The sequence below is a fragment of the Scyliorhinus canicula genome, chromosome 10 (genome assembly GCF_902713615.1).
Source record: "Scyliorhinus canicula chromosome 10, sScyCan1.1, whole genome shotgun sequence".
In the NCBI taxonomy this organism is placed as follows: Eukaryota; Metazoa; Chordata; class Chondrichthyes; order Carcharhiniformes; family Scyliorhinidae; genus Scyliorhinus; species Scyliorhinus canicula.
Genome location: NC_052155.1, coordinates 83,889,178 through 83,914,241, shown reverse-complemented (window position 1 = coordinate 83,914,241; position 25,064 = coordinate 83,889,178). Strand labels below are relative to the sequence as shown.

General features: G+C 49.5%; 1 protein-coding gene across 6 annotated transcripts in view; it reads left to right on the top strand.

The window, feature by feature from the left end:
* Positions 1–25,064, top strand: part of LOC119972486 (coiled-coil domain-containing protein 178) — a 479,785-nt gene that overhangs the window by 60,180 nt on the left and 394,541 nt on the right. For 5 of the 6 annotated variants that reach the window (XM_038809253.1, XM_038809254.1, XM_038809252.1 and 2 more), the window contains 3 exons: positions 7,981–8,184; positions 11,975–12,195; positions 23,754–23,896. In XM_038809253.1, coding sequence (XP_038665181.1) covers positions 7,981–8,184; positions 11,975–12,195; positions 23,754–23,896 — 568 coding nt within the window. The remainder of the gene's footprint in view (positions 1–7,980; positions 8,185–11,974; positions 12,196–23,753; positions 23,897–25,064) is intronic. The other variant, XM_038809255.1, reaches the window with a different exon arrangement.

The following is a 25,064-nucleotide window of genomic DNA, read 5'->3' as shown; positions in this document are numbered from 1 at the left end:
GGAGGAATGGCGGATTTCTGAAGCGTAGAGGGTGCGTGAGAAGAAGGCCACGGGTCTACCCGCTTGGTTAAGGGTGGCCGTCAGAGCTATGTCGGACGCGTCGCTCTCGACTTGGAAGGGAAGGGATTCATCGATTGCATGCATCGTGGCCTTTGCAATGTCCGCTTTGATGCGGCCGAAGACCTGGCGGGCCTCTGCCGACAGGGAAAACACCGTGGATTGAATTAGTGGGCGGGCCTTGTCCGCATAGTTGGGGACCCACTGGGCATAATAAGAAAAAAATCCCAGGCAGCTTTTCAGGGCCTTGGAGCAGTTGGGGAGGGGAAACTCCATGAGGGGGCGCATGCGCTCGGGATCTGGGCCTATAACTCCATCATGCACTACGTGGCCGAGGATGGCTAGACGGTGGGTGCTGAACACGCATTTGTCCTTGTAGTTTCGATTAAGGATTTTTGCGGTATGGAGGAATTTTCGGAGGTTGGTGTCGTGGTCCTGCTGGTCGTGGCCACAGATGGTGACGTTATTGAGGTACGGAAACGTGGCCCGCAAACTGTACCAGTCAACCATTCGGTCCATCCCCCGTTGGAAGACCGAGACTCCAATTGTGACACCAAAGGGAACCCTTAGGAAGTGGTAGAGCCGCCCATCTGCTTCGAATGCAGTGTATTTGCGGTCGCTAGGGCGGATGGGGAGCTGGTGGTAGGCGGATTTGAGGTCCACCGTGGAAAATACCTTGTATTGTGCAATCTGATTGACCAAATCAGATATGCGGGGAAGAGGGTACGCGTCGAGCTGTGTATACCTGTTGATGGTCTGACTATATTCGATGACCATCCTGTGCTTCTCCCCGGTCTTTACAATCACTACTTGAGGTCTCCACAGACTGTTGCTCGCCTCAATAATACCTTCCTTGAGTAACCATTGGACTTCCAACCTAATGAAGTTCCGGTCCTGGGCACTGTACCATCTGCTCCTGGTGGCGACGGGTTTGCAATCCTGGGTGAGGTTCGCAAAAAAGGAAGGCGGAGGGACCTTGAGGGTCGTAAGGCTGCAGACAGTGAGGAGGGTATAGGGCCGCCGAATTTAAAAGTTAAACTCTGGAGGTTACATTGGAAGTCTAACCCTAGGAGCGTGGCAGCGCAGAGGTGAGGGAGGACATAGAGCCGGAAATGTTTTAATTCCCTTCCCTGGACCGTGAGGTTCTCTACAGAGTGAGACCTGGAGGCCAGGGAGATGCTTTGATTAACTGGGTGGATGATGAGAGAACAGTGCCTTACCGTGTTCGGGTGAATGAAGCTCTCTGTGCTCCCGGAGTCGATCAGGCAGGATGTTTTGCGCCCGTTGATGAGCACGGTCGTTGTCGCGGTTGAGAGCGTTCGGGGCCGAGACTGGTCCAGGATCACCGAGGCAAGTCGTGGTAAAAGTTGGAGATTTTCCTCGGGCAGTGTGTGGTCATCCGAATCGGGGTCCTGAGACTCCAGCCAAGATGGCTGCGCCCACTGGTCGCATATGGCTGGGGGTGTGCATCCGTCGCACGTGGTCGCTGGGGAACAAGATGGCGGCGCCCGGGGCCCACACGTGGCTTGGGAAAAGGAAGATGGCGGCGCCCGTTGGCCGCATGTGGCTCATGGAGAGAGTTGTGGTGGCAGTCCCGGTTCGCCCTTGGAGACCGCCCGGGTCTGGCATACAGCCATGAAATGGCCCTGATGAGACCATCAATTCACGCGACATGTGGTTAGAAGTGAACAGTGGTTTTAATCGTCTTACAACAGAGCCTGCCTGTGATGAGATGAACTCTAGATGAACTGGCAGGCAGGCTCCAACTGCCAAGCTTTATACAACCAGTGGGGGGGAGGAGTCATGGGCGGAGCCAAGGGTGGAGCCCAGTACAAACTTTGTACATTCCCAGTACACCTCCCCCTAGGGGCAGAGCCGCGCAACCGCTCATGTGCCGAGCTTACAGAGGCATGGTACGACCTGTGTGATAACAGTGTAAATTATGCTATTATGATTCACCACATTCACCCCCTGTAAAAAAAATCAAGTCCGGCGGGGGTGATGGTTTACAGATTGAGCCTGTCCGGTGGTCAAGTTGTCCGGCGGAGCACCGGGGTTGCAGTCTCTTCTGGTGGCTGGATGATCACGGTCGGTTGGGGTACAATGGCAGACTCCGGGGGTGATTCTGTCCGAGCTTCGTACCCGTCTGGTTCGACTGGGGAGTGGGGGCTGGGAGCTTGCGGGTGCGGGCGCGCGGAACATGTGTAGCAAACTGGTAGGCACGGGGGCGTGGGGCGCTGTGAGTTGGGTGGGATGTAGTGTGAGAGGTACCTCGGCGGTGGTAGTGGTGGGGTTTGATCCTGCAGGTGCTAGGTCCCGGAGGGATACGGTGTCCTGACGGCCGTCAGGGAACTCTATGAAGGCGTATTGGGGGTTCAAGTGTAGTAGGAGCACTTTTTCCACAAGCGGATCAGTTGTGCTTCCTGAGGAGCACTGGGCCCGGTGTCTTCAACCATGCCGTGAGCGAAACCCCCGTGGTAGTACCCCTGGAAAAGATAAAGAGCCGTTCGTGAGGGGTCTGATTGGCGGCTGTACACAAGAGGGACCTAATAGCTTAGAGCGCATCTGGGAGGACTTCTTGCCAATGGGAGATCGGGAGATTCCTGGACCGGAGGGTCAGTAGGACGGCCCTCCAGACCGTCGCATTCTCCCTCTCCACCTGCCCGTCCCCCTTGGGTTACAGCTGGTAGTCCTGCTCGAGGCGATGCCCTTGTCGAGTAGGTACTGACACAGCTCGTCGCGAACCCCGGTCGCTGTGTACATAGCTGGGGAAACCAAACAGGGTGAAGATACTATGCAGGGCCCTGATGACTGTGTGGGAGGTCATGTCGGGGCACGGGATAGCAAAAGGGAATCGGGAGAACTCGTCGATGACATTTAGGAAGTACACATTCCAGTTAGTCGAGGGGAGTGGCCCTTTGAAATCGATAGCGAGGCGTTCAAAGGGCCTAGAAGCCTTGATCAGGTGGGCCCTGTCTGTTCTGTAGAAGTGTGGTTAGCACTCCGCTCAGATCGGACAATCCCTGGTGACGGCTTTTACCTCCTCGGTGGAGAAAGGCAGATTTCGGGCTTTAATGTAGTGGGCGAGCCGGGTGACCTCCGGGTGGCAGAGGTCATTGTGGATGGCTTTTAAGCGGTCGCTCTGCGTGCTGGCGCACGTGCCATGGGACAGGGCATCTGGGGGCTCGTTGAGCTTCCCCAGTCGATACATAATATTGTATTTGTAGGTGGAGAGCTCGATCCAACACTTCAGAATTTTATCATTTTTAATTTTGCCCCTATGCGAATTGTCAAACATGAAGGCAACCGATCTTTGGTTGGTGATGAGGGTGAACCTTCTACCTGCGAGGTAGTGCCTCCAGTGACGAATAGCGTCCACAATGGCTTCTGCTTCCTTTTTGACCGAGGAGTGTCGAAGTTCCGAAGCGAAGAGGGTTCGGGAGAAAAACGCGACTGGTCTCCCTGCCTGATTTAATGTGGCTGCAAGAACTACCTCTGAGGCATCGCTCTCAACCTGGAAAGGGACGGATTCATCCACCGCCCGCATGGCCACTTTGGCGATGTCCTCCTTGATGCAGTTGAAGGCATGATGGGCCTCAGCTGACAGAGGAATGAGTGTGGCCTTAAAGAGTGGGCGGGCTTTGTCCGCATATTGAGGGACCCACTGGGCATAATATGAAAAGAACCCCAGGCACCGTTCAGGGGCCCTGGGACAATGAGGGAGAAGGAGTTCTAGGGAGAGGTCATTGTGGATGGCTTTTAAGCGGTCGCTCTGCGAGAGGGAGCATACGGTCCGGATCGGGGCCCAGGACTCAGTTTTCCACGACATAGCCAAGGATGGCTAGTCTGGTTGTGCGGGAAACGCATTTATCCTTGTTGTACGTGAGATTAAACTTCTGGGCCGTCTGGAGAAATCGATTGAGGTTGGCATCGTGGTCCTGCTGGTCATAGCCGCAGATGTTGACGTTATCCAAGTACGGAAACGTGGCCCGCAGCCCGTACTGGTCCACCATTTGGTCCATTGCTTGTTGGAACACCGAGACCCCATTTGTGACGCCAAAGGGAACCCGGACTGGGAAGTGGAAGAGACGGCCATCGGCCTCGAACGCCGTGAAGTGGCGGTCCTCCGGGCGGATTGGGAGCTGGTGGTATGCAGACTTCAGATCCACCGCGGAGAAAATCCGATACTGGGCTATCTGATTCACCATTTCTGCAATCCTGGGGAGGGGGTACGCGTTGAGGAGCGTAAACCAATTAATAGCCTTACTATTGTCTATGACCATGCGGAATTTTTCCCCAGTCTTGACGACCACCACCGGAGCTCTCCAGGGACTGTTACTGGCCTCTATGATCCCCTCACGTAGGAGCCTCCGGACCTCGGTTTGAATGAACACCCTGTCCTGTAGGCTGTACCGCCTTCTGCTAGTGGCTACGGGTTTACAGTCCGGAGTGAGATTGGCAAGGAGAGGAGGGTGGGGGGATTCGCAGCGTGGCTAGGCTGCAAATAGTGAGTGAGGGTTGAGGTCCGCCGAAGCTGAGGGTGAGACTCTTGAGATTGCACTGAAAATCGAGTCACAGTAAGAGTGGGGCGCAGAGTTCGGGCAGGACGTATAGTTGAATATTAGAGTAACTAGCACCTTGGATCGTTAGAGTCGCGACGGTGCGTCCTTGGATGTGGACAGAGTGGGAACCCGAAGCGAGGGAGATAGTTTGCCATCCAGGAAAAACAGCGAGCGAACAGCGTCTTACCAGATCTGGGTGTACGAAGCTCTCAGTGCTCCCGGAGTCGAAAAGTCGTATGGTGTACTGTACCCGTTGATTTGGACTGTCGTCATAGAGTTGTGGAGATGTTTTGGGCGCGATTGGTCCAGTGTGACTTAGTTGAGTTGTGGGTAGTCGGCGGCTCGGTCGGCTGCGCTGGGGTGGCCCCGCGATGAGTGCCCTCTGAGGTCGCAGTCTTCAATCAAATTTTCTGAGTTTGGAGAGGATGGAGCCCAGGATGGCCGCCCCCGTGGATCGCACGTGGCGGGCGGCGAGGAAGATGGCGTCCAAGATGGCGACCCCCATGAGTCGCACGTGGTCGGCCGCGTGGTGGGGGTCCACCAAGATAGCGGCCCCCATGAATCGCACGTGGCGGGCGGGGACGGAGTCGGGGTATGGGCTACAGCGTTCCGGGGCCTGCGAGTGTGGAGAGCAGTTGCTTTGTGCCGCGGGAGGGTTAGGGGCTGGGGCCTTCATTGCCAGACACACTCTGGCGTAGTGACCTTTTCGCCCGCAGCTGCTGCAGGTCGTGTTGCAGGCTGGGCAGTGCTGCCGCGGGTGCTGGGACTGGCCACAAAAGTGGCAGGCTGGGGCAGCATGGTGACTGGGCGACCGCGCGGCGCAGGCCTGGGGCAATCGCTGGTCGGGGGCCCATGACGGGATTGCGGAGTCCGCAGGAAACGAGGTGAGGCTACGAAACGAGACCTTCATAGTTGTAGCGAGTTCAACAGATTCTTCTAAATTTTGAGCCCCTTTCTCCAGCAGTCGCTGGCGCACGTAATTCGATCTAAGGCCTGCAACAAAGACATCGCGGACAGCAAGTTCTCTATGTTCAGCAGCATTTACTGCCTGGTAATTACAGTCCCGGGATAAAATTTTTCTAGCGATTCTGTGGGGCGCTGGCGGCGAGTAGTAAAAACGTGCTGCGCGTAGACCTCATTGACGGGCCTCATGTACATTTTGTTGAGTAGGGCCAGGGCCTCTGTATATGTGCCGGTACAATTTAACTGAGTAGATATACGATGGCTCACCCTTGCGTGTAGTAAGCTGAGTTTCTGCTCCTCCGTCGTTTCTGTGGTGCTTGCTTCAGCCAGATAGGCCTTAAAACATCGGAGCCAATGTGAAAAGTTTTTTTCGCCTCTGCATCCTGTGGATCGAGTTCCAGTCGATCAGGCTTGAGGGCTGATTCCATAGTCATTCCTTACTGTTTCTTAAGACGATTAAATTGATGAGACCATCAATTCACGCGACACGTGGTTAGAAGTGAACAGTGGTTTTAATCGTCTTACAACAGAGCCTGCCTGTGACGAGATGAACTCTAGATGAACTGGCAGGCAGGCTCCGACTGCCAAGCTTTATACAACCAGTGGGGGGGAGGAGTCATGGGGGGAGCCAAGTGTGGAGCCCAGTACAAACTTCCGTACATTCCCAGTACACCTCCCACTAGGGGCAGAGCTGCACAACTGCTCGTGTGCCGAGCTTACAGAGGCATCGTACAACATGTGTGATAACAGTGTGAATTATGGTGAATTATTATTCACCACAGGCCCTTCTTGCCGCACCCTTTGCATGTGGAGGAGCGGGCTGGGCAGCGCTGCCGGGGGTGCTTGGCTTGCCCGCAAAAATAACAGCAGGGCCCCCCGAGGTTGCCTGGTAGCCGCGCGGGACAAGCTTGTGGGGGGATAGGGGATGCATCGGGCTCAGCCGTGGGGGGGTTCCACGCTGCCCAAGGGGCTGCCGCCCAGTCGGGGACGTACACGCGGGTGTTTCGGGAGGCCACATCCAGGGAGCTAGCAAGGGCCCGTGCCTCCTTGAGGCCTAGTGTCTCTTTCTCCAGCAACCTGTGGCGGATTTGGGACGACAGCATACCTGCAACGGATGCGTCCCTGGATCAAATGTTCTGTGTGGTCGCTGGCTGAAACTTGCGTGCAGTCACAATTCCTACCTAACACCAGGAGCGCACGGTAGAATTCATCCAGCGATTCCCCGGGGATTTGTCGCTTCGTTGCTAGCAGATGTTGGGCGTAGACCTGGTTTACTGGGCAAAAATAATGTCCTTTCAACAGGGTCATTGCGGCCTCGAAATTGTCCGCATCCTTGATGAAGATGTAGATCTCTGGGCTCACCCTTGAGTGAAGAACTTGCATCTTCTGGTCCTCCGTGGGTGTAGTTGTGGCTATCCTGGGGTACCCGTTGAAGCACGCCAGCTAGTGTTTGAAGGTTGCTGCTGAGTTTGCCGCGTGGGGGCTGAGTTGCAGACCCTCCGGCTTGATTCGGAGCTCCATTCTTTAAAATCTAGTCCAATAAAATGATGTCCCCCGGCGATTCTCTGATCCAGCAGGGGGTCGGAGAATCCCGCCCCTGAAGTGTCAAAATGGGCAACCATTCAGGTTACTTTATCATTTTACTTTGAGTTGTGGAGGCTATGAAATGTAGTGGGGCGAAATTCTCCGACCCCCAGCAGGCCCGCGATGGGCCGAAGTCCCGCCGCTGGGAGGCCTCTCCCGCCGCTGAGGTTTGAACCACCTCTGGTGGCGGCGGGATCAGCGGTGCGAGCGGACCCCCGGGATCCTGGGGGGGCCGCGGGGCGATCGGACCCCGGGGGATGCCCCCACGGTGGTCAGGCCCACGATCGGGGCCCCCCGATCTGCGGGCGGGCCAGTGCTGTGCGGGGAACTCTTTCTCCTCCGCCGCCGCCATGGCCTCCGCCATGGCGGAAGCGGAAGAGAATCCCCTAGCGCGCATGCGCCGGTGGTGACGTCAGCGGCACCTGACGCTGACGTCACCACCGGCGCATGCGCGAACTGGCGAAGGCCTTTCGGCCAGCCCGGGCGGCGGGCCTGAAAGGCCGCTGGTGCCGGTTTTGGCGCCAGCCGTCGTGGTGCCAACCGCTCTGGAGCGGGCCTAGCCCCCAAAGGTGCGGAGAATTCTGCACCTTTGGGGAGGCCCGACGCCGGAGTGGTTGGCGCCACTCCCCTACGCTGGGACCCCCCGTCCCGCCGGGTAGGGGAGAATGCCACCCATGGTTTGTATTTGCAGGACAGAAATCTAAATTGCAAAGCACAATTTCATTTGTTGTGTGTGTTTAAAGTCTTTATTTTGTTTTGACATTTTGGTCATTGATTTTGGCAAAACTGATTGCAGTTATTGCTTCTTATGTAGAACATGAACAAACAATAGCTTTGCAAGAAGAGGCAAGGGTGGTCCTCTCTGAGATCATCAGCTTGATGGAACAACTAAAATCTGAGTGCCAAAACACAAATGAGGGTTTAAAAGCAGAAAGAGAGCACGTGGCCACACTTGAAAACAAAGTTGATCAACTGTCACTCTGGTGGCTGCAAGAGCTTCCTGAAGCTGTACAAAAAGGTATTAGAATAACTACATGAATTGTTTTTTCCAGTTTACAGCATTTCTGGGATGTTGCTCCTATTCTTTATAGTGAAGACTAAAGTAAAATACCTATTTAATTCATCTACCATCTCTTTATTTTCCATTAACTCCCCAGATTCACATTATTTTTTTCAATAGCTATATAAATTCTTGTATATCTAACACTTGTATTTCTAGTTTGCTTTCTCTAGTATTCTAATGTTTCTCTCCTTAATAATATTTAGTTTCTTTAAGTTTGATACTAGTTTTTAGTTAACCATAAATGGTGGTCCTTCCCTTGGAATTTTTCTTTCTCGTTGTAATGTGTCTATTTGGTGTATTCTAAAATATCCCCTTAAATATCTGACACTGCATCCCTATTGACCTGTCCCTTAAACTAAATTGGCAGCTCACTTTTGCTCTCTCTGCTTTCATTCTCTCCTTAGGTTTAAAATACTAGTCTTCGACCCATTCTTCTCTCCCTCAAAATGAATGTAAAAATTAGTCATACTGCTACGAGGTCATGGCTGAATCCTATCTCATTGCACAATGCCAGTTCTGGTGTAGCCTGCTTCCTGGATGGTTCCAGAAAGTGCTGATCAAAACAACTATCCGAAAACATTCTTTGAAATCCTCATCTTACACTACCTTTGTCCATCTGATTATTCCAGTCAATATGTAGATTAAAATCCCCCTATGATAATTGCTGTAACTTTGCGACAAGCCCCCATTATTTGTTCTTTGATATCCCATCTACCATGTGACAACCGTTAGAGGGCTATACACCACTCCCACAAGTGACTTACTTGTTTTATCATTCCTCAACCCGACCGAAACCACTTCTTTATCCGGGTTTCCTGAATGTAAATCATCCCTCTCTATTGTGCTAATGTCATTTATGATTCACAGAATCATTTGTTCACCTTTTCCAATCTTCCTGGGCGGGATTCTCCGATCCTTCACGCCGGAATCGCGCCCGGCGTGGGGGTGGAGAATAGCCATTTACGCTGGAAATCCGGTGTGATGGCCCTTCCGCGTTTCTCCGCGGACCCGCCAGCCTCCGTCGGAACAGGCCCCCAAGCGATTCTCCGCGGTCCGCTTGCGGCCGCAGTGCACATGTGCGGCCACGCGGTCTGGCTAGTAGGGCCCCGCCAGCAGCCAGAACTGCGGGACGCACGCCGGGGCTCTGCTAGCCCCTGGAAAACGGAAAATCACACCAGACCTTCGAGGAAAAGGTCCGGAGTGATTCTCGCCCTTTTCCCGGCGGGCATGGGGACTTAGTCCCCAGAAGGGAGAATCCCGCCCTCTAGCCTTCCTAAAAGTCACTTGCAATTTTTAGGTTTCAATCCATGCCATTCTGCAGCCATATCCCTGTAATGGCTATTAGATTGTACATGCTAATATCTATTTGCACTATTTCAGTTCATTTGTTTTGTTTCAAGTTCTTCATGCATTCAGGTGCAGACTTTAAGATTTGTCCTTTTATTATTTTTCTAACCTCTAACCTCATATGTTGATTTACTCGTATTTCTTGTCCCAGCTTATCACAGTCTGTTTATCATTTCCCATAATATTACCTTCTCTTTCTTTGTCGCTACCCTTTCACATACCACATTTGCCCACATTTATTCCCTTGCCCAACTATTTATTTTCAAATCCTCTCTACTTTCCTAGCTATGTGGTTTGCAAGAAGACTGGTCCTAGCATTGTTCAGGTGTAGACCGTTCAAAGGGTACAGCCCCACTTTCCCCAGTGCCGATGCCCCATAAATCAGAACCCACTTCTGCCACACCAGTCTTTGAATCACATTAAAGATGTTACAGCAGGGTACTTAGAAAATTTCAAGGCAATCGGATAGAGCCAACATGATTTTGGAAAAAGGTGAAAGTCATGCCCGAGGACTTCTGGTGGTGGCCATGAGCTGATCAGTCGCACACAAGGTGGCTCCTGTTTGGAAGAGCTGGTTTTGGCTGGGAATCACCGTTTAGGATCTGTCCTAGGGAACCGTCAATGCGTTGGGACTGAGCTAGGTCGGCTGCGTTAGTCTGGGAGACATCAATCGCATTCATTGGCTCACCCCCGGTTGGCTGCTAGAGAAGTCCGTTACGGGCACTGGACCTGGCTAGGTCTTCGGCCGTGCAGTTGCCGGGTGGGTGGTGCGGGGATGGCTCTTCACCTCAATGATGCCGTAGGTGCGGGCAGTGGCTACTTATAGTTCAGCAGATGTTTCCCATGCGCTTCGTTCACGTTCCTCCCACCAAGTGTGCACTGCCACCCGATGCCAACCTCTCCCTTTGATATGGCGCCATACTACCCTCTCCCATATGGGACATCTATCTGCTCCTGTCTTCCGCGCCTCTACATCTCTACCTGTTGTCCGAGCTGCCATATTGACGGGGGTAAAGAGCTGATTGGTCAGTGGGTATGGCTGCATGCAAATCTGCCGGATTGACCCTATCCTCCCTTGTTAGATACGCATGCAGTTAGTACAGACTTCCGAAATCCGGTGATTTGTCCAATACAGAATTCACACCTGTGGTTTACGCTTGATCTGTGAATAATCCTTGTGAATAAGAATGGGGACCTTTTCATTCTGTTTCGATGAACTTGGGACACTAGCCGTTACGTGGCTCGATTGCCTACCTAAGTCGTTCTCAGGCGGAATCTCCAAGACTGTCTTGTGGATCTTTCGGAGCAACAATTCTAACTCCCAGCCTTTGTGCACTTCTTGCACAAAAATCACCCAGTAAGAAAGGGTAGAAAGGGCCAAAATCAGCTCCACCAAACTGGAGCCACCTTGTGTACGACTGATCATCTCATGGCCGCCACCAGAAGTCCTCGGGCATGACTTTAACCTTTTCCCCTACTCCTGTTACTTCAGCTTGCTGTTTCTTGGCCTACGCTTCTATATCCCATATGATCTGCTGATCTTTAGCCTCCTAGCTCAGTCCATGCATTTGCTTGGACAGCTCCCGTACAAACTGTTTCACTCTCTCTATTGCTGATCCTATTTCCTCACTCTTTGTCACAACTGCTCATAGCTCTTTCGTCATCTGCACATACGGAGTTAATCCGGCTGCCTCACTGGGTGTTGCCCTAGGTTGCATCAGAATACTGGGCACCAAGTCAGCCCACCCTTTCCTTAAGGATCTGTTGAACTGCTCGCAGAAAAATACTTCTCACTGTACCTTGGTACACGTGACAATAAACAAATTCAATCCAATCCTGTCTCTTGAATGGCTTTAGCTATTGCTTTATTTCGTCTTCTGTGGGGGGAAGCGGCGAGGATTGGGTCGTCAGTATGGGGGAGGAAGTTGAAGGGGGTGGGGTCAGGTGGTCAATAGAGGGTTGGTCGTTGGGAGTCAGTTGGTCGGGAAGGGGTTCAGTTGGTTGGGGTACGTTGGGATGATTCTGATTGCAATTGTCCAAGAGATTTGAACTTCTAGGGCAATTACAATGCCATCCTTAGCTAGGGACTTGTAGGTGGATGGTTCCCCAGCGCATCTTTGGGGTATCCCCCAGTTACGATGCTCCAGAGCTTGATCACTGATCGCTTTTTGTGGAAAGTAGTTAAGTAATTTGAATTTTTGACTGTTCTGTATCTTCCCTTAACTTTTCTTCCCTTGGACATGTTTTGATTAACCATGTCATTGCAATAGAATGGACTATTCCATCGGAATATGTTTGTTTAAGATTAAACCTAAATGTCCTAATTTCAGAAGCTTATACATTATTAACATTTCCTTTTTTTAAACATTGAAATTGTATATCTTTTTTTTTAATACAGAGTACGAGGTATGCTCACAGGATGTGTATGAATTAGGGCACCATATCGAGGTTAAGGCAAATCATTTAAAGAATCTACAAAATCAAATTGCTAATGCAGAAGTACTGAACCGGAAACTATGGGAAGATATAAATGTAATGGAAAAACTTGAAGATCAACTGGAGGAAAAGCTAGATTTGGAATGGAACGCCATTGGAGATATTGTACCACATCAAGAAAAGGTATTTATCAAAAACTATCTTGGATGTAATGAAATGAGCCTAATTCTGTTCAATACATTGGATGCTCAACAACCATCCTGTGTTTAACAGTCCTATTCTGTTCCTGAAAATGTGTGCTGAATGAAAATCACTTTCGCATCAGAAAACACATATGAAGGATGGGCTATGTTCGTGACCTGTAATATTTACATGAAGAGCCTATTGACTGCCTTGAACCCAACTGGCCAAAAATAACCTCTTATTAACTCCTAATAATTTAATCTAACTAACTTCAGTACTAAACTCTTTGAACTTTTCTCCTGCTGTCTATTCCTCACCATCTCTCCTGCTCGCGACCTCCCTCCCTGACCCTCCCGCTGGTCACTTTCCTCCTACTCTGTGATCTGCATGCTTGCTACTTTCCTCTGCAACTCCATCCCACTTGTTGCTCACCACTCTGGTCTGTTTTTGTAACTGAAGTTTTTCAGCCCTAGAACCATTCTTGCAAATATTTTCTGCACTCTCTCTCCAATGCTTTCACATTTTTCCAGAAGTGTGGCACCCAGAAATGGACACCTGAGGCTGAACTAGTGTCTCATGTAAGTTTAACATAGAGTGTAATTTAATGGGAAAATTTTAGTATAATTTCGGGCACGTTTGGTGGGGTGTTTCTCGACGGCCGCGTTGGTGAGATCGCGATCTGTAGTCAACGCCACTTAGTTGCAAAAATGAGCCTTCATGAGATTCTCGACATGGTGGTTCTTCTCCTGGAAACTTGAAATTGGGCACAATTAGTCCTGAAAATCACTAAACCCAGGAAACAAATTCCCTCACCCTCCTCCAACACCACCACAACGAACGAGGCATGCCAGACAACAAACAGAGGAGCCGAAAAGACGACAGAACCAGTAAAAGTCTGGAGATGAATAATAATCTTTATGATTGGCACAAGTCGGCTTACGCTAACATTGCAATGAAGTTACTGTGAAAAGCACCCTGTCGCCACATTCCAGTGCCTGTTTGGGCACAGAGGGAGAATTCAGAATGTCCAATTCACCTAACAGCACGTCTTTTGGGACTTGTGGGAGGAAACCGGAGTACCCGGAGGAAACCCATGCAGACACAGGGAGACTGTGCAAACTCCTCATCAAACAGTGACCCAAATGGGAATTGAACCTGGGGACCCTGGCGCTGTGAAGCAACAGTGCTAATTACTGTGCTACCATGCCTCCCCAGATTAAGGCGATGGCATACATGGGGGCGACAAGGATCCGACCACACCCGAACGGGATGGACCACCAGAACACACGCTGAGTTACCCCTCTAGAAATAAATGGAGGGACATCCCAGCACAGGAGCTCCAAGTGCTCAAAGACACCATTAAACTCAAAATGATGGTGAAAGTGGCGGTATTGGAGGCGCTAATCCCCCATCAAGCAACGCTGGAAAAGATGGAGCGCGTCTGGAGACACAGGATGCGACGATAAGAGAGCAAGAAGGCCGCGACTGACCAGAGTGACAGCATCATTTCACCAGAGCCGAAAATGGCAATGGTGGCGACACAAGGGACACTGAGGAGGAAGGTTGAAAAATGTCCATGGGGGGACGCTGTGTCCGGCCCGTCTCCAACCTCACACTCTTGTAGTGTGGAGCGTGGTCGAAGATTATGAGCGCAGAGTACTCAAAGCATTTCCTTGATGGACTGAGCATGCCGGTCTGAGACAGGGCCTGAAAGCACCTTGAGAACTGGGGAAAGTCATTGACAGTATGAACACCATTCAGGCAGGGAATGTGATGGGGCCCAATGGGCTTCTACAAAACATTCACACCAGCGAAAGATGTTCGCTGGTAAGGGGCACCCTGCCACCAATACTGGCACAAACTTCAATATCGTTGATACCTTAAAAGGACAAAGACCCGACTGAGTGCATGTCCTACAGGCCCATTCCACTACTCAACGTACACTCAAAGATCCTGGCAAAGGTACTGGCTAAGCGGCTGGAGAGTTGTGTGCCAGAGGTGGTCATAGAGAAGTAGAAGGGCTTTGTCAAGGGCAGGCAGTTAACATCAGGTGCCTGCTGAACGTGATAATGATCACATCCAGGGAGAGAACACCAAAAGTAATCATCTCCCTAGACGCTGAAAAGCCTTCAATAGAATCAAGTGGAGGTACCTCATACAGTTCCTGGATGTTTGGGTTCAGACCAGGGTTCACCTCCTACTGTGCGGTGCTCCCATGCCGAGCGTACGGACAAACACCCACCAGCCCCAAATACTTCCAGCTGCACAGAGGCAGGAGATGGGGGTGCCTGCTATCCCCGAAGCTGTTTGCTCTGGCAATCGCGTCACATGAGATCACCCTCAGAATTACGAAGGGGTGGAGAGGTATCCAAAAGGGGGACAGAGAGCACACAGTCTCACTCTACACGGATGAGCTGCTCCTCTACATTTTGAACCCGCATGGAAGGGATAATTAAACTACTCAAGGATTTTGGAACCTTCTCGGGTTACAACCTTAACCTGAGCAAGAGCAAGATCTTCCTGTTGAATCCGCAATGGCCGATTGCCGTTCTAGCAAACCCAAACCAAATTCTGCTACGTCGGGATCCAAATAGCCCACAACTGATCATGGATCCACAAATAGAACCTGTTAAGATGGGTGGAGGAAGTCAAAAGGGACCTGCAAAGGTGGGGCCTAACTAGGCATGGGTGTTGCCAGGGAGGCCCAGCCAACCACACCCACGTGTTCTAGGCTTGCCCCAGGCTTGTTGGGTACTGGATGACCTTTTTTGAGGCTATATCCAAGGTTGGGTGAGGGTGGAGCCATGCCCAAAGGTGGCTGTCTTCAGGGTATCCGGGGGCCAACGCCCTAGCATTTGCCTCCCTGATCACCCACCGAAGAATCCTACTCGACTGCCGATTGGCAGCATCACCCAAAGCTGCAGACTGGCTGTTCGACCTGGTAGAATTTAACAGGCTGGAGAAAATAAAATTTGCCACCCTGGGGTCGGAAGAGGGATTCCACAGGATGTAAACGTTGTTCACCATCTTGTTCCAAGATCTGTTCATAGAGAGCAACCAGTGGAGTGGGCGGGGGAGAGGCACAAACAAGCCACAGAACAAAGAGGAAAAGAAGAGTTGGAGGACGGAAATGGGGGGAGGAAATGCCATCAGACAAGATAGTAGCAAATGTGACCCCTTTATTTAAGAGAGGGAGGTAGAAAACAGGAAATATTAGGCTATTTGACGCCTGTCATGGGGAAGGTCCTGCTCTTCTACATCTCTGACCCACAAAGCAGCATGGAAGGAATCATCACGCTCCTGAAATGTTTGGTGCCTTCTCGGGCTACAAATTCAACATGAGCAAAAGCAAGATTTTTCCGATGAACCCACAAGGGGGAGGTGCAGCACTGGTGGGACTGCCATCTAAATAAGCCCAACGCAAATTCCGCTACCTGTGAATTCAAATAGCCCATGAATGGACGTGGGTCCACAAATGGAACCTGACCAGTTTGATGGAGGAAGTTATAAAGGAGCTGCAGAGGTGGAACACACTCCCACTCTCCCTGGCGGGGAGGATGCAGATGATCAAAATGAACGTACTGCCCAGATACCTCTTCCTACTAAGATCCATCCCAATCTATAATCCCAAGGCCATTTTTAACTCACTGGACAAATTAATCATGGTGTTTGTATGGGGGGAGGGCAGGGGGAATGAATGCTAGGATCTCAAAGAAGGCCCTACAGAAAACAAAATCCAGGGGTGGGCTAGCCCTTCTAACCTACAATACTACCATTGGGCAGCAACAGCGGAAAGAATGATGGGATGGATAAAAGAGTCAGAAGCAGAGTGGGTGCCTGTGGAGGAGGCCTCCTGCGTGGGGATCTCGCTCCTGGTCCTCATCACGGTGGCACTCCCATCCCCACCCAATAAACACTCCAGCAGCCCAGTGGTGGTAGCCATCCTCCAGACTTGGAACCAACTAAGGGAGCAATTCGGACTGACCAAAATATCCGACAAAGCCCCACCTGCAATAACCATAGGTTCACACCAGCACTCACTGACGCCACCTTTACAAGGTGGAGACAGGACGGGGGGGCATTGACAGTCAGGGAGCGACCCCCGCCCCCCCAATGATAGGCTGGTGGGTATCTAGGTCAGGGATTTCTGCCATTGTTTTTTTGACGGACTCTGCGTTGTCCCATTTTACCAAGACTACCGGGGCTGACCATGACGAATCTCCCACATCACCAGGTCTGTCACTGTGCTCGTTGCAGTGAATACAATTGGCCTGTTTACTAGTATGGCCACCACAGTGGTCCTGGTGTGGCAACATGAATGAAACGTTTGTCCCACCCAGCCCTTCCTTCCCGCAGTCAGTCCCTCTCTCTTACGTGTGTCTCCTGTAAAAAGGCTACATCCACCCTCAGACTCTTGAGATGGATGAGAACTCTTGATCTTTTCACCGGCCAGTTGAGGCCCCTCATGTTCTCTGTTACTATGTAGATGGGCGGGGGGCATACTCACCCTGTGGGCTTAGCCATGTTTGTCTGTGCCTGCCCTTGCTCACGGGCCATTCATGGTGGCCACCGATTACTTCCTTATTTTTGCCATCGCCCATCGCCACCTGTTGCAACTAGCACTACCCTCCCCTGCCGTACCCTCCCCCCCCCCTCCCCCCCCCCTTCTGCTTCACCCCTGTATCCCCTACCCGTATGCTTCCACCTCCAAGTCCACCCTCCCTACTGGGCTTTGACCCCTTCTCTCACCCCAATATCCCCCACCTTCTTGCCCTTTGTTTCTCCTGAAATTTTGTTTATCTCTCCCTCCTGTCAGGGACTCCCTCCTCCCCGGGAGGTGCGCCACGTCATCCTTCTTCGCTGTACATCCGTACACCAGCCTGTTCACTAGTGTAATGACTCTCATAACTGTGGGGTTCATCAATTTAACCCGGTCTACCTCTCTCTACCCCCCCCCCCCCCCCCAGCCCTCGGCACATCTGCATATAATAATAATAATAATCTTATATTAACACTGCAAGGAAGTTACAGTGAAAAGCCTCTAGTCGCCACATTCTGACGCCTGTTCAGGTACACAGAGGGAGAATTCAGAATGTCCACTTCTGCTAACAGCACGTCTTTCGGGACTTGTAGGAGGAAACCGGATTACCAGGAGGAAACCCACACAGACATAGGGAGAACATGCAGACTCCACGCAGTCAGTGACCTAAGCTGGGAATCGAACCTGGGAACCTGACCCTATGAAGCAACGGTACTAACCACTGTGCTAACGTGTTGCCATGTTCTGGACATTATTGTTGGTTGCCCAGTCCATTTTTCTGGACAAATCTGTTGGTCTCCTCCGAGGCGCCAGAGTAGAGTTCTTTTCCCTGATACATGACCAACAGTTTGGCGGGGTAGTGCATGCCAAACTACGCCCCACTTTTGTACAGCATGGATTTGGCACCATTGAATTTGACCTGGCATTTGGTCTGGTCTGCACCAATGTCCTGGTGCAAACGGATGGAATGTTCTTCCCACTTGCACTCTTTTACACTCTTTGCCCACCTCAGGATCCGCTCCTTATCCTCGTGCTGGTGGATCCCCGGCCCTGGGCTGCTGCTGAAGTGACCTGTGGGGGCACGGTCTACCTCTGGGAGCTTAGCGAGGTGCTCCTTGCCGACCAGCTTCCTGAGCGCTTCTGCAATGTATTCTGTGGTGTTTCTTCCCTCCATTCCCTCCGGTAGACCCACGATCTTCAAGTTTTGTCATGATTGGTTTTCTTGGTCGCGATCTTCTCAAAGAACAAAGAAAATTACAGCACAGGAGGCCCTTCGGCCCTCCCAGCCTGCGCCGATCCAGATCCTTTATCTAAACCTGTTGCCTATTTTCCAAGGTCTACTTCTCTCTGTTCCCCACCCGTTCATATATCTGTCCAGATGCATCTTAAATGATGCTATCGTGCCCGCCTCTACTACCTCCGCTGGCAATGCATTCCAGGCACCCACCACGCTCTGCGTAAAAACCTTTCCACACACATCCTTAAACTTTTCCCCTCTCACCTTGAAATCGTGACCCCTTGTAATTGACACCCCCACTCTTTGAAAAAGCTTGTTGCTATCCACCCTGTCCATACCTCTCATAATTTTGTAGACCTCAATCAGGTCTCCCCTTAACCTCCATCTTTCCAATGAAAACAATCCTAATCTACTCAACCTTTCTTCATAGCTAGCACCCTCCATACCAGGCAACATCCTGGTGAACCTCCTCTGCACCCTCTCTAAAGCATCCACATCCTTCTGGTAATGTGGCGACCAAAACTGCACGCAGTATTCCAAATGTGGCCTAACCAAAGTCCGATACAACTGTAACATGACCTGCCGACTCTTGTACTCAATACCCCGTCCGATGAAGGCAAGCATGCTGTATGCCTTCTTGACCACTTTATCGACCTGCGTTGCCACCTTCAGAGTACAATGCACCTGAACTCCCAGATCTCTCTGTATATCAATTTTCCGCAGGACTCTTCCATTGACCATATAGTCTGCTCTTGAGTTAGATCTTCCAAAATGCATCACCTCACATTTGCCTGGATTGAACTCCATCTGCCATTTCTCTGCCCAACTCTCCAATCTATCTATATTTTGCTGTATTCTCTGACAGTCCTCCTCGCTATCTGCCACTCCACCAATCTTAGTATCATCTGCAAACTTGCTCATCAGACCACTTAGACCTTCGTCCAGATCATTTATGTATATCACAAACAACAGTGGTCCGAGCACGGATCCCTGTGGAACACCACTAGTCACCTTTCTCCATTTTGAGACACTCCCTTCCACCACTACTCTCCGTCTCCTGTTGCCCAGCCAGTTCTTTATCCATCTAGCTAGTACACCCTGAACCCCATACGACTTCACTTTTTCCATCAACCCGCCATGGGAAACTTTATCAAATGCTTTACTGAAGTCCATGTCTATGACATCTACAGCCCTTCCCTCATCAATTAACTTTGTCACTTCCTCAAAGAATTCTATTAGGTTTGTAAGACATGACCTTCCCTGCACAAAACCATGCTGCCTATCACTGATTAAGTCTATTTTCTTCCAAATGTGAATAGATCCTATCCCTCAGTATCTTCTGCAACAGTTTGCCTACCACTGATATCAAGCTCACAGGTCTATAATTCCCTGGATTATCCCTGCTACCCTTCTTAAACAAAGGGACAACATTAGCAATTCTCCAGTCCTCCGGGACCTCACCCGTGCTCAAGGATGCTGCAAAGATATATGTTAAGGCCCCAGCTATTTCATCCCTCGCTTCCCTCAGTAACCTGGGATAGATCCCATAAGGTCCTGGGGACTTGTCCACCTTAATGCCTTTTAGAATACCCAAAACCTCCCCCTTCCTTATGCCGACATGACCTAGAGTATTTAAACATCCATCCCTAGCCTCAACATCCATCATGTCCCTCTCCTTGGTGAATACTGATGCAAAGTACTTATTAAGAAGCTCACTCATTTCCTCTGACTCCACGCATAAATTCCCTCTTTTGTCTTTGAGTGGGCCAATCCTTTCTCTAGTTACCCTCTTGCTCCTTATATACGAATAAAAGGCTTTGTGATTTTCCTTAACCCTGTTAGCCAAAGATATTTCATGACCCCTTTTAGCCCTCTTTATTGCGCGTTTGAGATTTGTCCTACTTTCCCGATATTCCTCCAAAGCTTCATCAGTTTTGAGTCGCCTCGATCTTATGTATGCTTCCTTTTTCATCTTAGCTAGTCTCACAATTCCACCCGTCATCCATGGTTCCCTAATCTTCCCATTTCTATCTCTCATTTTCACAGGAACATGTCTGTCCTGCACTCTAATCAACCTTTCCTTTAAAGACTCCCAAATTTCAAATGTGGATTTACCCTTAAACAGCTGCTCCCAATCCACGTTCCCGAGCTCCTGCCGAATTTTGTTATAGTTGGCCTTTCCCCAATTTAGCACTCTTCCTTTAGGACCACTCTCGTCTTTGTCCATGAGTATTCTAAACCTTACGGAATTGTGATCGCTATTCTCAAAGTAATCGCTGACTGAAACGTCAACCACCTGGCCGGGATCATTCCCCAATATAAGGTCCAGTATGGCCCCTTCCCGAGTTGGACTATTTACATACTGCTCTACAAAACTCTCCTGGATGCTCCTTACAAATTGTGCTCCATCTACGCCTCCAACACTACATGAGTCCCATTCAATATTGGGGAAGTTAAAATCTCCCATCACAACCACCCTATTGCTCCTACATTGTTCTATAATCTGTCTACATATTTGTACCTCTGCTTCACACTCGCTTTTGGGAGGCCTATAGTAAAGTCCCAACAATGTTACTGCACCCTTCCTATTTCTTAGCTCTATCCATATTGCCTCAGTGCTCGAATCCTCCATAGTGCCCTCCTTAATCACAGCTGTGATATCATCTCTGACCAGAAATGCAACTCCTCCACCCCTTTTACCTCCCTCTCCATCCATCCTGAAGCATCTATACCCTGGGATATTTAGTTGCCAGTCTTGCCCTTCCCTCAACCAAGTCTCAGTAATACCAATAACATCATATTCCCAGGTACTAATCCAAGCCCTAAATTCATCTGCCTTACCTGCTGCACTTCTCGCATTAAAACAAATGCACCTCAGACCACCTGTCCCTTTGTGTTCATCATCTCTTCCCTGTCTACTCTTCCCCTTAGTCACATTGAGTTTATTATCCAGTACCTTACTGGCTTTAGTTGCTGTTTCTTTACTGACCTCTAACTTCCTAATCTGGTTCCCATCCCCCTGCCACATTAGTTTAAAACCTCCCCAATAGTGTTAGCAAAAGCACCCCCGAGGACATTGGTTCCAGTCCTGCCCAGGTGTAGACCATCCGATTTGTAACGGTCCCAGCGCCCCCATAACCGGTTCCAATGTCCCAAAATTCTGAACCCCTCCCTCCTGCACCATCTCTCAAGCCACGTATTCATTCTGAATATTCTTAAATTTCTACTCTGACTGTTTCGTGGCACTGGTAGCAATCCTGAGATTACTACCTTTGAGGTCCTACTTTTTAACTTATCTCCTAACTCCCTACATTCTGATTGTAGGACCTCATCCCGTTTTTTACCTATATCGTTGGTGCCTATATGCACCACGACAACTGGCTGTTCACCCTCCCCCTTCAGGGCTGGAGGGTGTGCAGAGGAGATTCACTAGGTTAATCCCAGAGCTGAAGGGGTTGGATTATGAGGAGAGGTTGAGTAGACTGGGACTGTACTCGTTGGAATTTAGAAGGATGAGGGGGGATCTTATAGAAACATTTAAAATTATGAAGGGAATAGATAGGATAGATGCGGGCAGGTTGTTTCCACTGGCGGGTGACAGCAGAACTAGGGGGCATAGCCTCAAAATAAGGGGAAGTAGATTTAGGACTGAGTTTAGGAGGAACTTCTTCACCCAAAGGTTTGTAAACCTATGGAATTCCTTGCCCAGTGAAGCAATTGAGGCTCCTTCATTAAATGTTTTTAAGGTAAAGATAGATAGTTTTTTGAAGAATAAAGGGATTAAGGGTTATGGTGTTCGGGCCGGAAAGTGGAGCTGAGTCCACAAAAGATCAGCCATGATCTAATTGAATGGCGGAGCAGGCTCGAGGGGCCAGATGGCCTACTCCTGCTCCTAGTTCTTATGTTCTTATGTTCTTATGTTCAGTATGTCCTGCAGCCGATCTGAGACATCCCTGACCCGTGCACCCGGGAGGCAACATACCATTCGGGAGTCTCATTTTCGACCACAGAAGCGCCTGTCTACTCACCTTACGATTGAATCCCCTATGACTATAGCCCTGCCAGTCTTTTTCCCGCCCTTCTGTGCAGCAGAGCCAGCCACGGTGCCATGAGCCTGGCTACTACTGTCCTTCAACTCTTTCTGGGTCTTGACCAGCCTCGCCACGTTGGCCCCGAGTGTCGTGATCGGTCCGTTGGTCTGTGGCGGCCTTTTTGAGGTCCCATGTCATCGTCTCCTGGGCCTCCAGCCTCCACTCCATGTAGTCCATTGCCTCCCTCAGGGGGGCTATCGCTGCCGCTTCGACAGCCGCCATGAGTTCTTTTTTTATCTCCTCCCTAAATTCTGGAACTCGGAGGTGATGAAGCCCATCGTTCTATTCATCTGTACATGGGTCTGAGCTGGGAACTCTGCAGAGTCGACCCTCGCCGGTTCTGTGCCACCATGTGTGTTTCCCTGTTCTGAGGTTGAGGTTTCCCTCCCCTTGTCTCTCCTGGCTTTTCGGCTGGGCAGCTGATTCTTTCCCATCCTAGCTGGCAGTGTGGTCGGTTGTGATTGATTTTGGGAGAATTCCGTGCTTCCGGTGCCCATTTGTTGGGGTTAAAAGGCCTTAGTTGATGTTCGAGAGCCACTTTTCCTGCGACCGCTCAGTTCATGGCTGCCACCAGAAATTCCTATTGCCAGATTTCCAGTACTTTGCTCTCCTATTATTTACTCAATGCTGGGCATTTGTAAGTGTGATTAGTTTCAATTTAAAATGAGAATTTTTTTTTCACTCAACACAAAGTGTAATTTTTCTGTCAACAGCGCCCACTTCTATGGATAGAAACAGCACATTATGCAGGTGAATTGGCTGATGCAAATTTATCAGAAGGTTTTGCCATTTTTAAACTTGGAAGTGAAACCAGAGTCATACGTTAATTGAATATATCACTGTTAGTTTAAGAAATTCACATTTGTACACGGAATTGTTGTTTGCAAGCTTGCGGTTCAAATCTTTTGGATGTTGCTGTGCAGATATTGCTGTATGGAAATTGGCTTCTGGGTTTCCTACATTCTGAAAGCGACTGCACTTTAAAAGTACATTATTGGCTGTAAAGTACTTTGAAACATCCTAAGATGTAAAAGGAAATACACAAGTCTTTTTCCTTTTAATATAAGGAGAGGGTGTGTTAGTGAAAATCTTATGAGGTGTTTGGAGAATATTGTTATCATGGAACATCTGATATTGCGTTATTTTTAAAATTCTTTCATGGATGGCAAAGTCAACATTTATTACCCACCCTTAACTACCACTGGTGATGAGCTTCCTTCCTCAACTGCAGTTACACCCAGAGTGCTGTTATGAAAGATATTCCAAGATTTTAATCCAGAAACAGCAAGGGGCATTCGAAGATGGTGGTGAAACAGCAAGTGATTATGTTCCCACACATCTGCTGACCTTGTCCTTCCAGGTGATGGAGATCACTGGTTTGGAAGGTGCTGTCGAGGGATGGTTGATGAATTGCTGCAGTGCTTCTTATAGATGATACTCACTGCTGCCACTGTGTGTCAATGCCTGGGGTGCCAATCAAGCAGACTGCTCTACCCTGGCTGGTGTTGAGCTTCTTGAGTGTAGTTGGAGCCGTACCTCTCTAGATAAGTGGAGAGCATGCCATCCCAATGGAATGCAATTTCTTATTTGTAGATGCAAATTAGATTTTCTTCAAAATGTAAGAAGCTCATGTTTACTGTAGATAATGTAAATTTTATTGTACAAAAATTGTTTCTCTGTGCATTTTTAGGTGACTGAAATCTTTAACAAGGTTGATTGGGAGCTTAATAAAGCAATGCAGGAACTTGTGGATATGCATGCTCAAGCACAGTTGAAACAAAAAGAGATGCATGAAGAACTTACCACATTAGAGAGAAAAACAGCAAAACTTCAGTGAGAATATTTTGATAATCTTTAAGGAAATAACTTTACAATATTTGCCTTGAAATTCCAAGATACTGTGTGAGCAATATTTACTTGCCATTCAATTCCCAAAAGGTAGAATTTTTGTTTAAGAACTTAATCCATGCATAAAAAGAAAAAGAAATATCCCGATCCTTCAGTTAATTGCCCAACTGAATTACTAGGTTCAAATCAGAATGGTGCCTGGTGTTTCAGCACTAGGAGTGTCATTTTGCCTTTCAAAATGGTGTCTGTGGTGCATATGCATGGTGCTGGAATTTGGGGAGAACGTATGTGTAAGGGGCATTTTCTGCAAAAGAAAGACCTTTTGTACAGAGAAGGAAAATTATGGAGCTGATTTAAAGCCGGCGCTGTCATTTTCTATCACTGGCAAATTCCCTCTATTAACCTCACATAGCTTAATATGTGTTCAACAGCAGAAAGAACCCCCCTCCCCTCTCCGTCACTTCATTTCCCCACAAGCACTATTTTATAGAATCATTAAGTACTTTCAGATTAGTTGCTGATTGCAGCAGCTACTAAGAATCAGCGATTGTGGGCATATTTGGTGGTTTGTGAAATTTCTTTAAAGGTTCCAAAGTTTACTTTGGCCTGACTCATTCCCGAGTCAGGTAGTGGAAATTGGGAAATTTACCAGCTTTGATAGAAATATCCTTAATGGCAGGGTCTTTTTTCTGGGGTGGGGGGAAGGAGACGGAGATGGTCCATACACCCTGACACAAGTAAGATGCAGCCGCAGGATAGGATGAGTGCAAGGAAGGCTGGTTAAAAGGTCCATGTTGGTGCTCTGGAGTTTTGTGACATATTTTCTTTAATGTAAGACTCTCCAACCTTCACCCGACACCACCTCCTTACCTACTCCTCATGGCCCACCCATGCCTATCGGTATCTTCACCCATTTCTAATGCCCTCCATGCTAACTTATGCCCCTCTACCCACGCACATGGCTTCAGCCAGTATGCCACCTAAGTAACAGCTCATGCCAACCCATGATCCCTCATATCACCATAGCTGACAGTTCTACAAAATGTATTTACCCTTCAAGAGCATTTGTGACTCCCACATTGCAGAATAAGGCCATGTCTCAGCAAAAATTAGGTCTCTTTGCACTCAGCACTGGGTACAAATGACCCAGTTG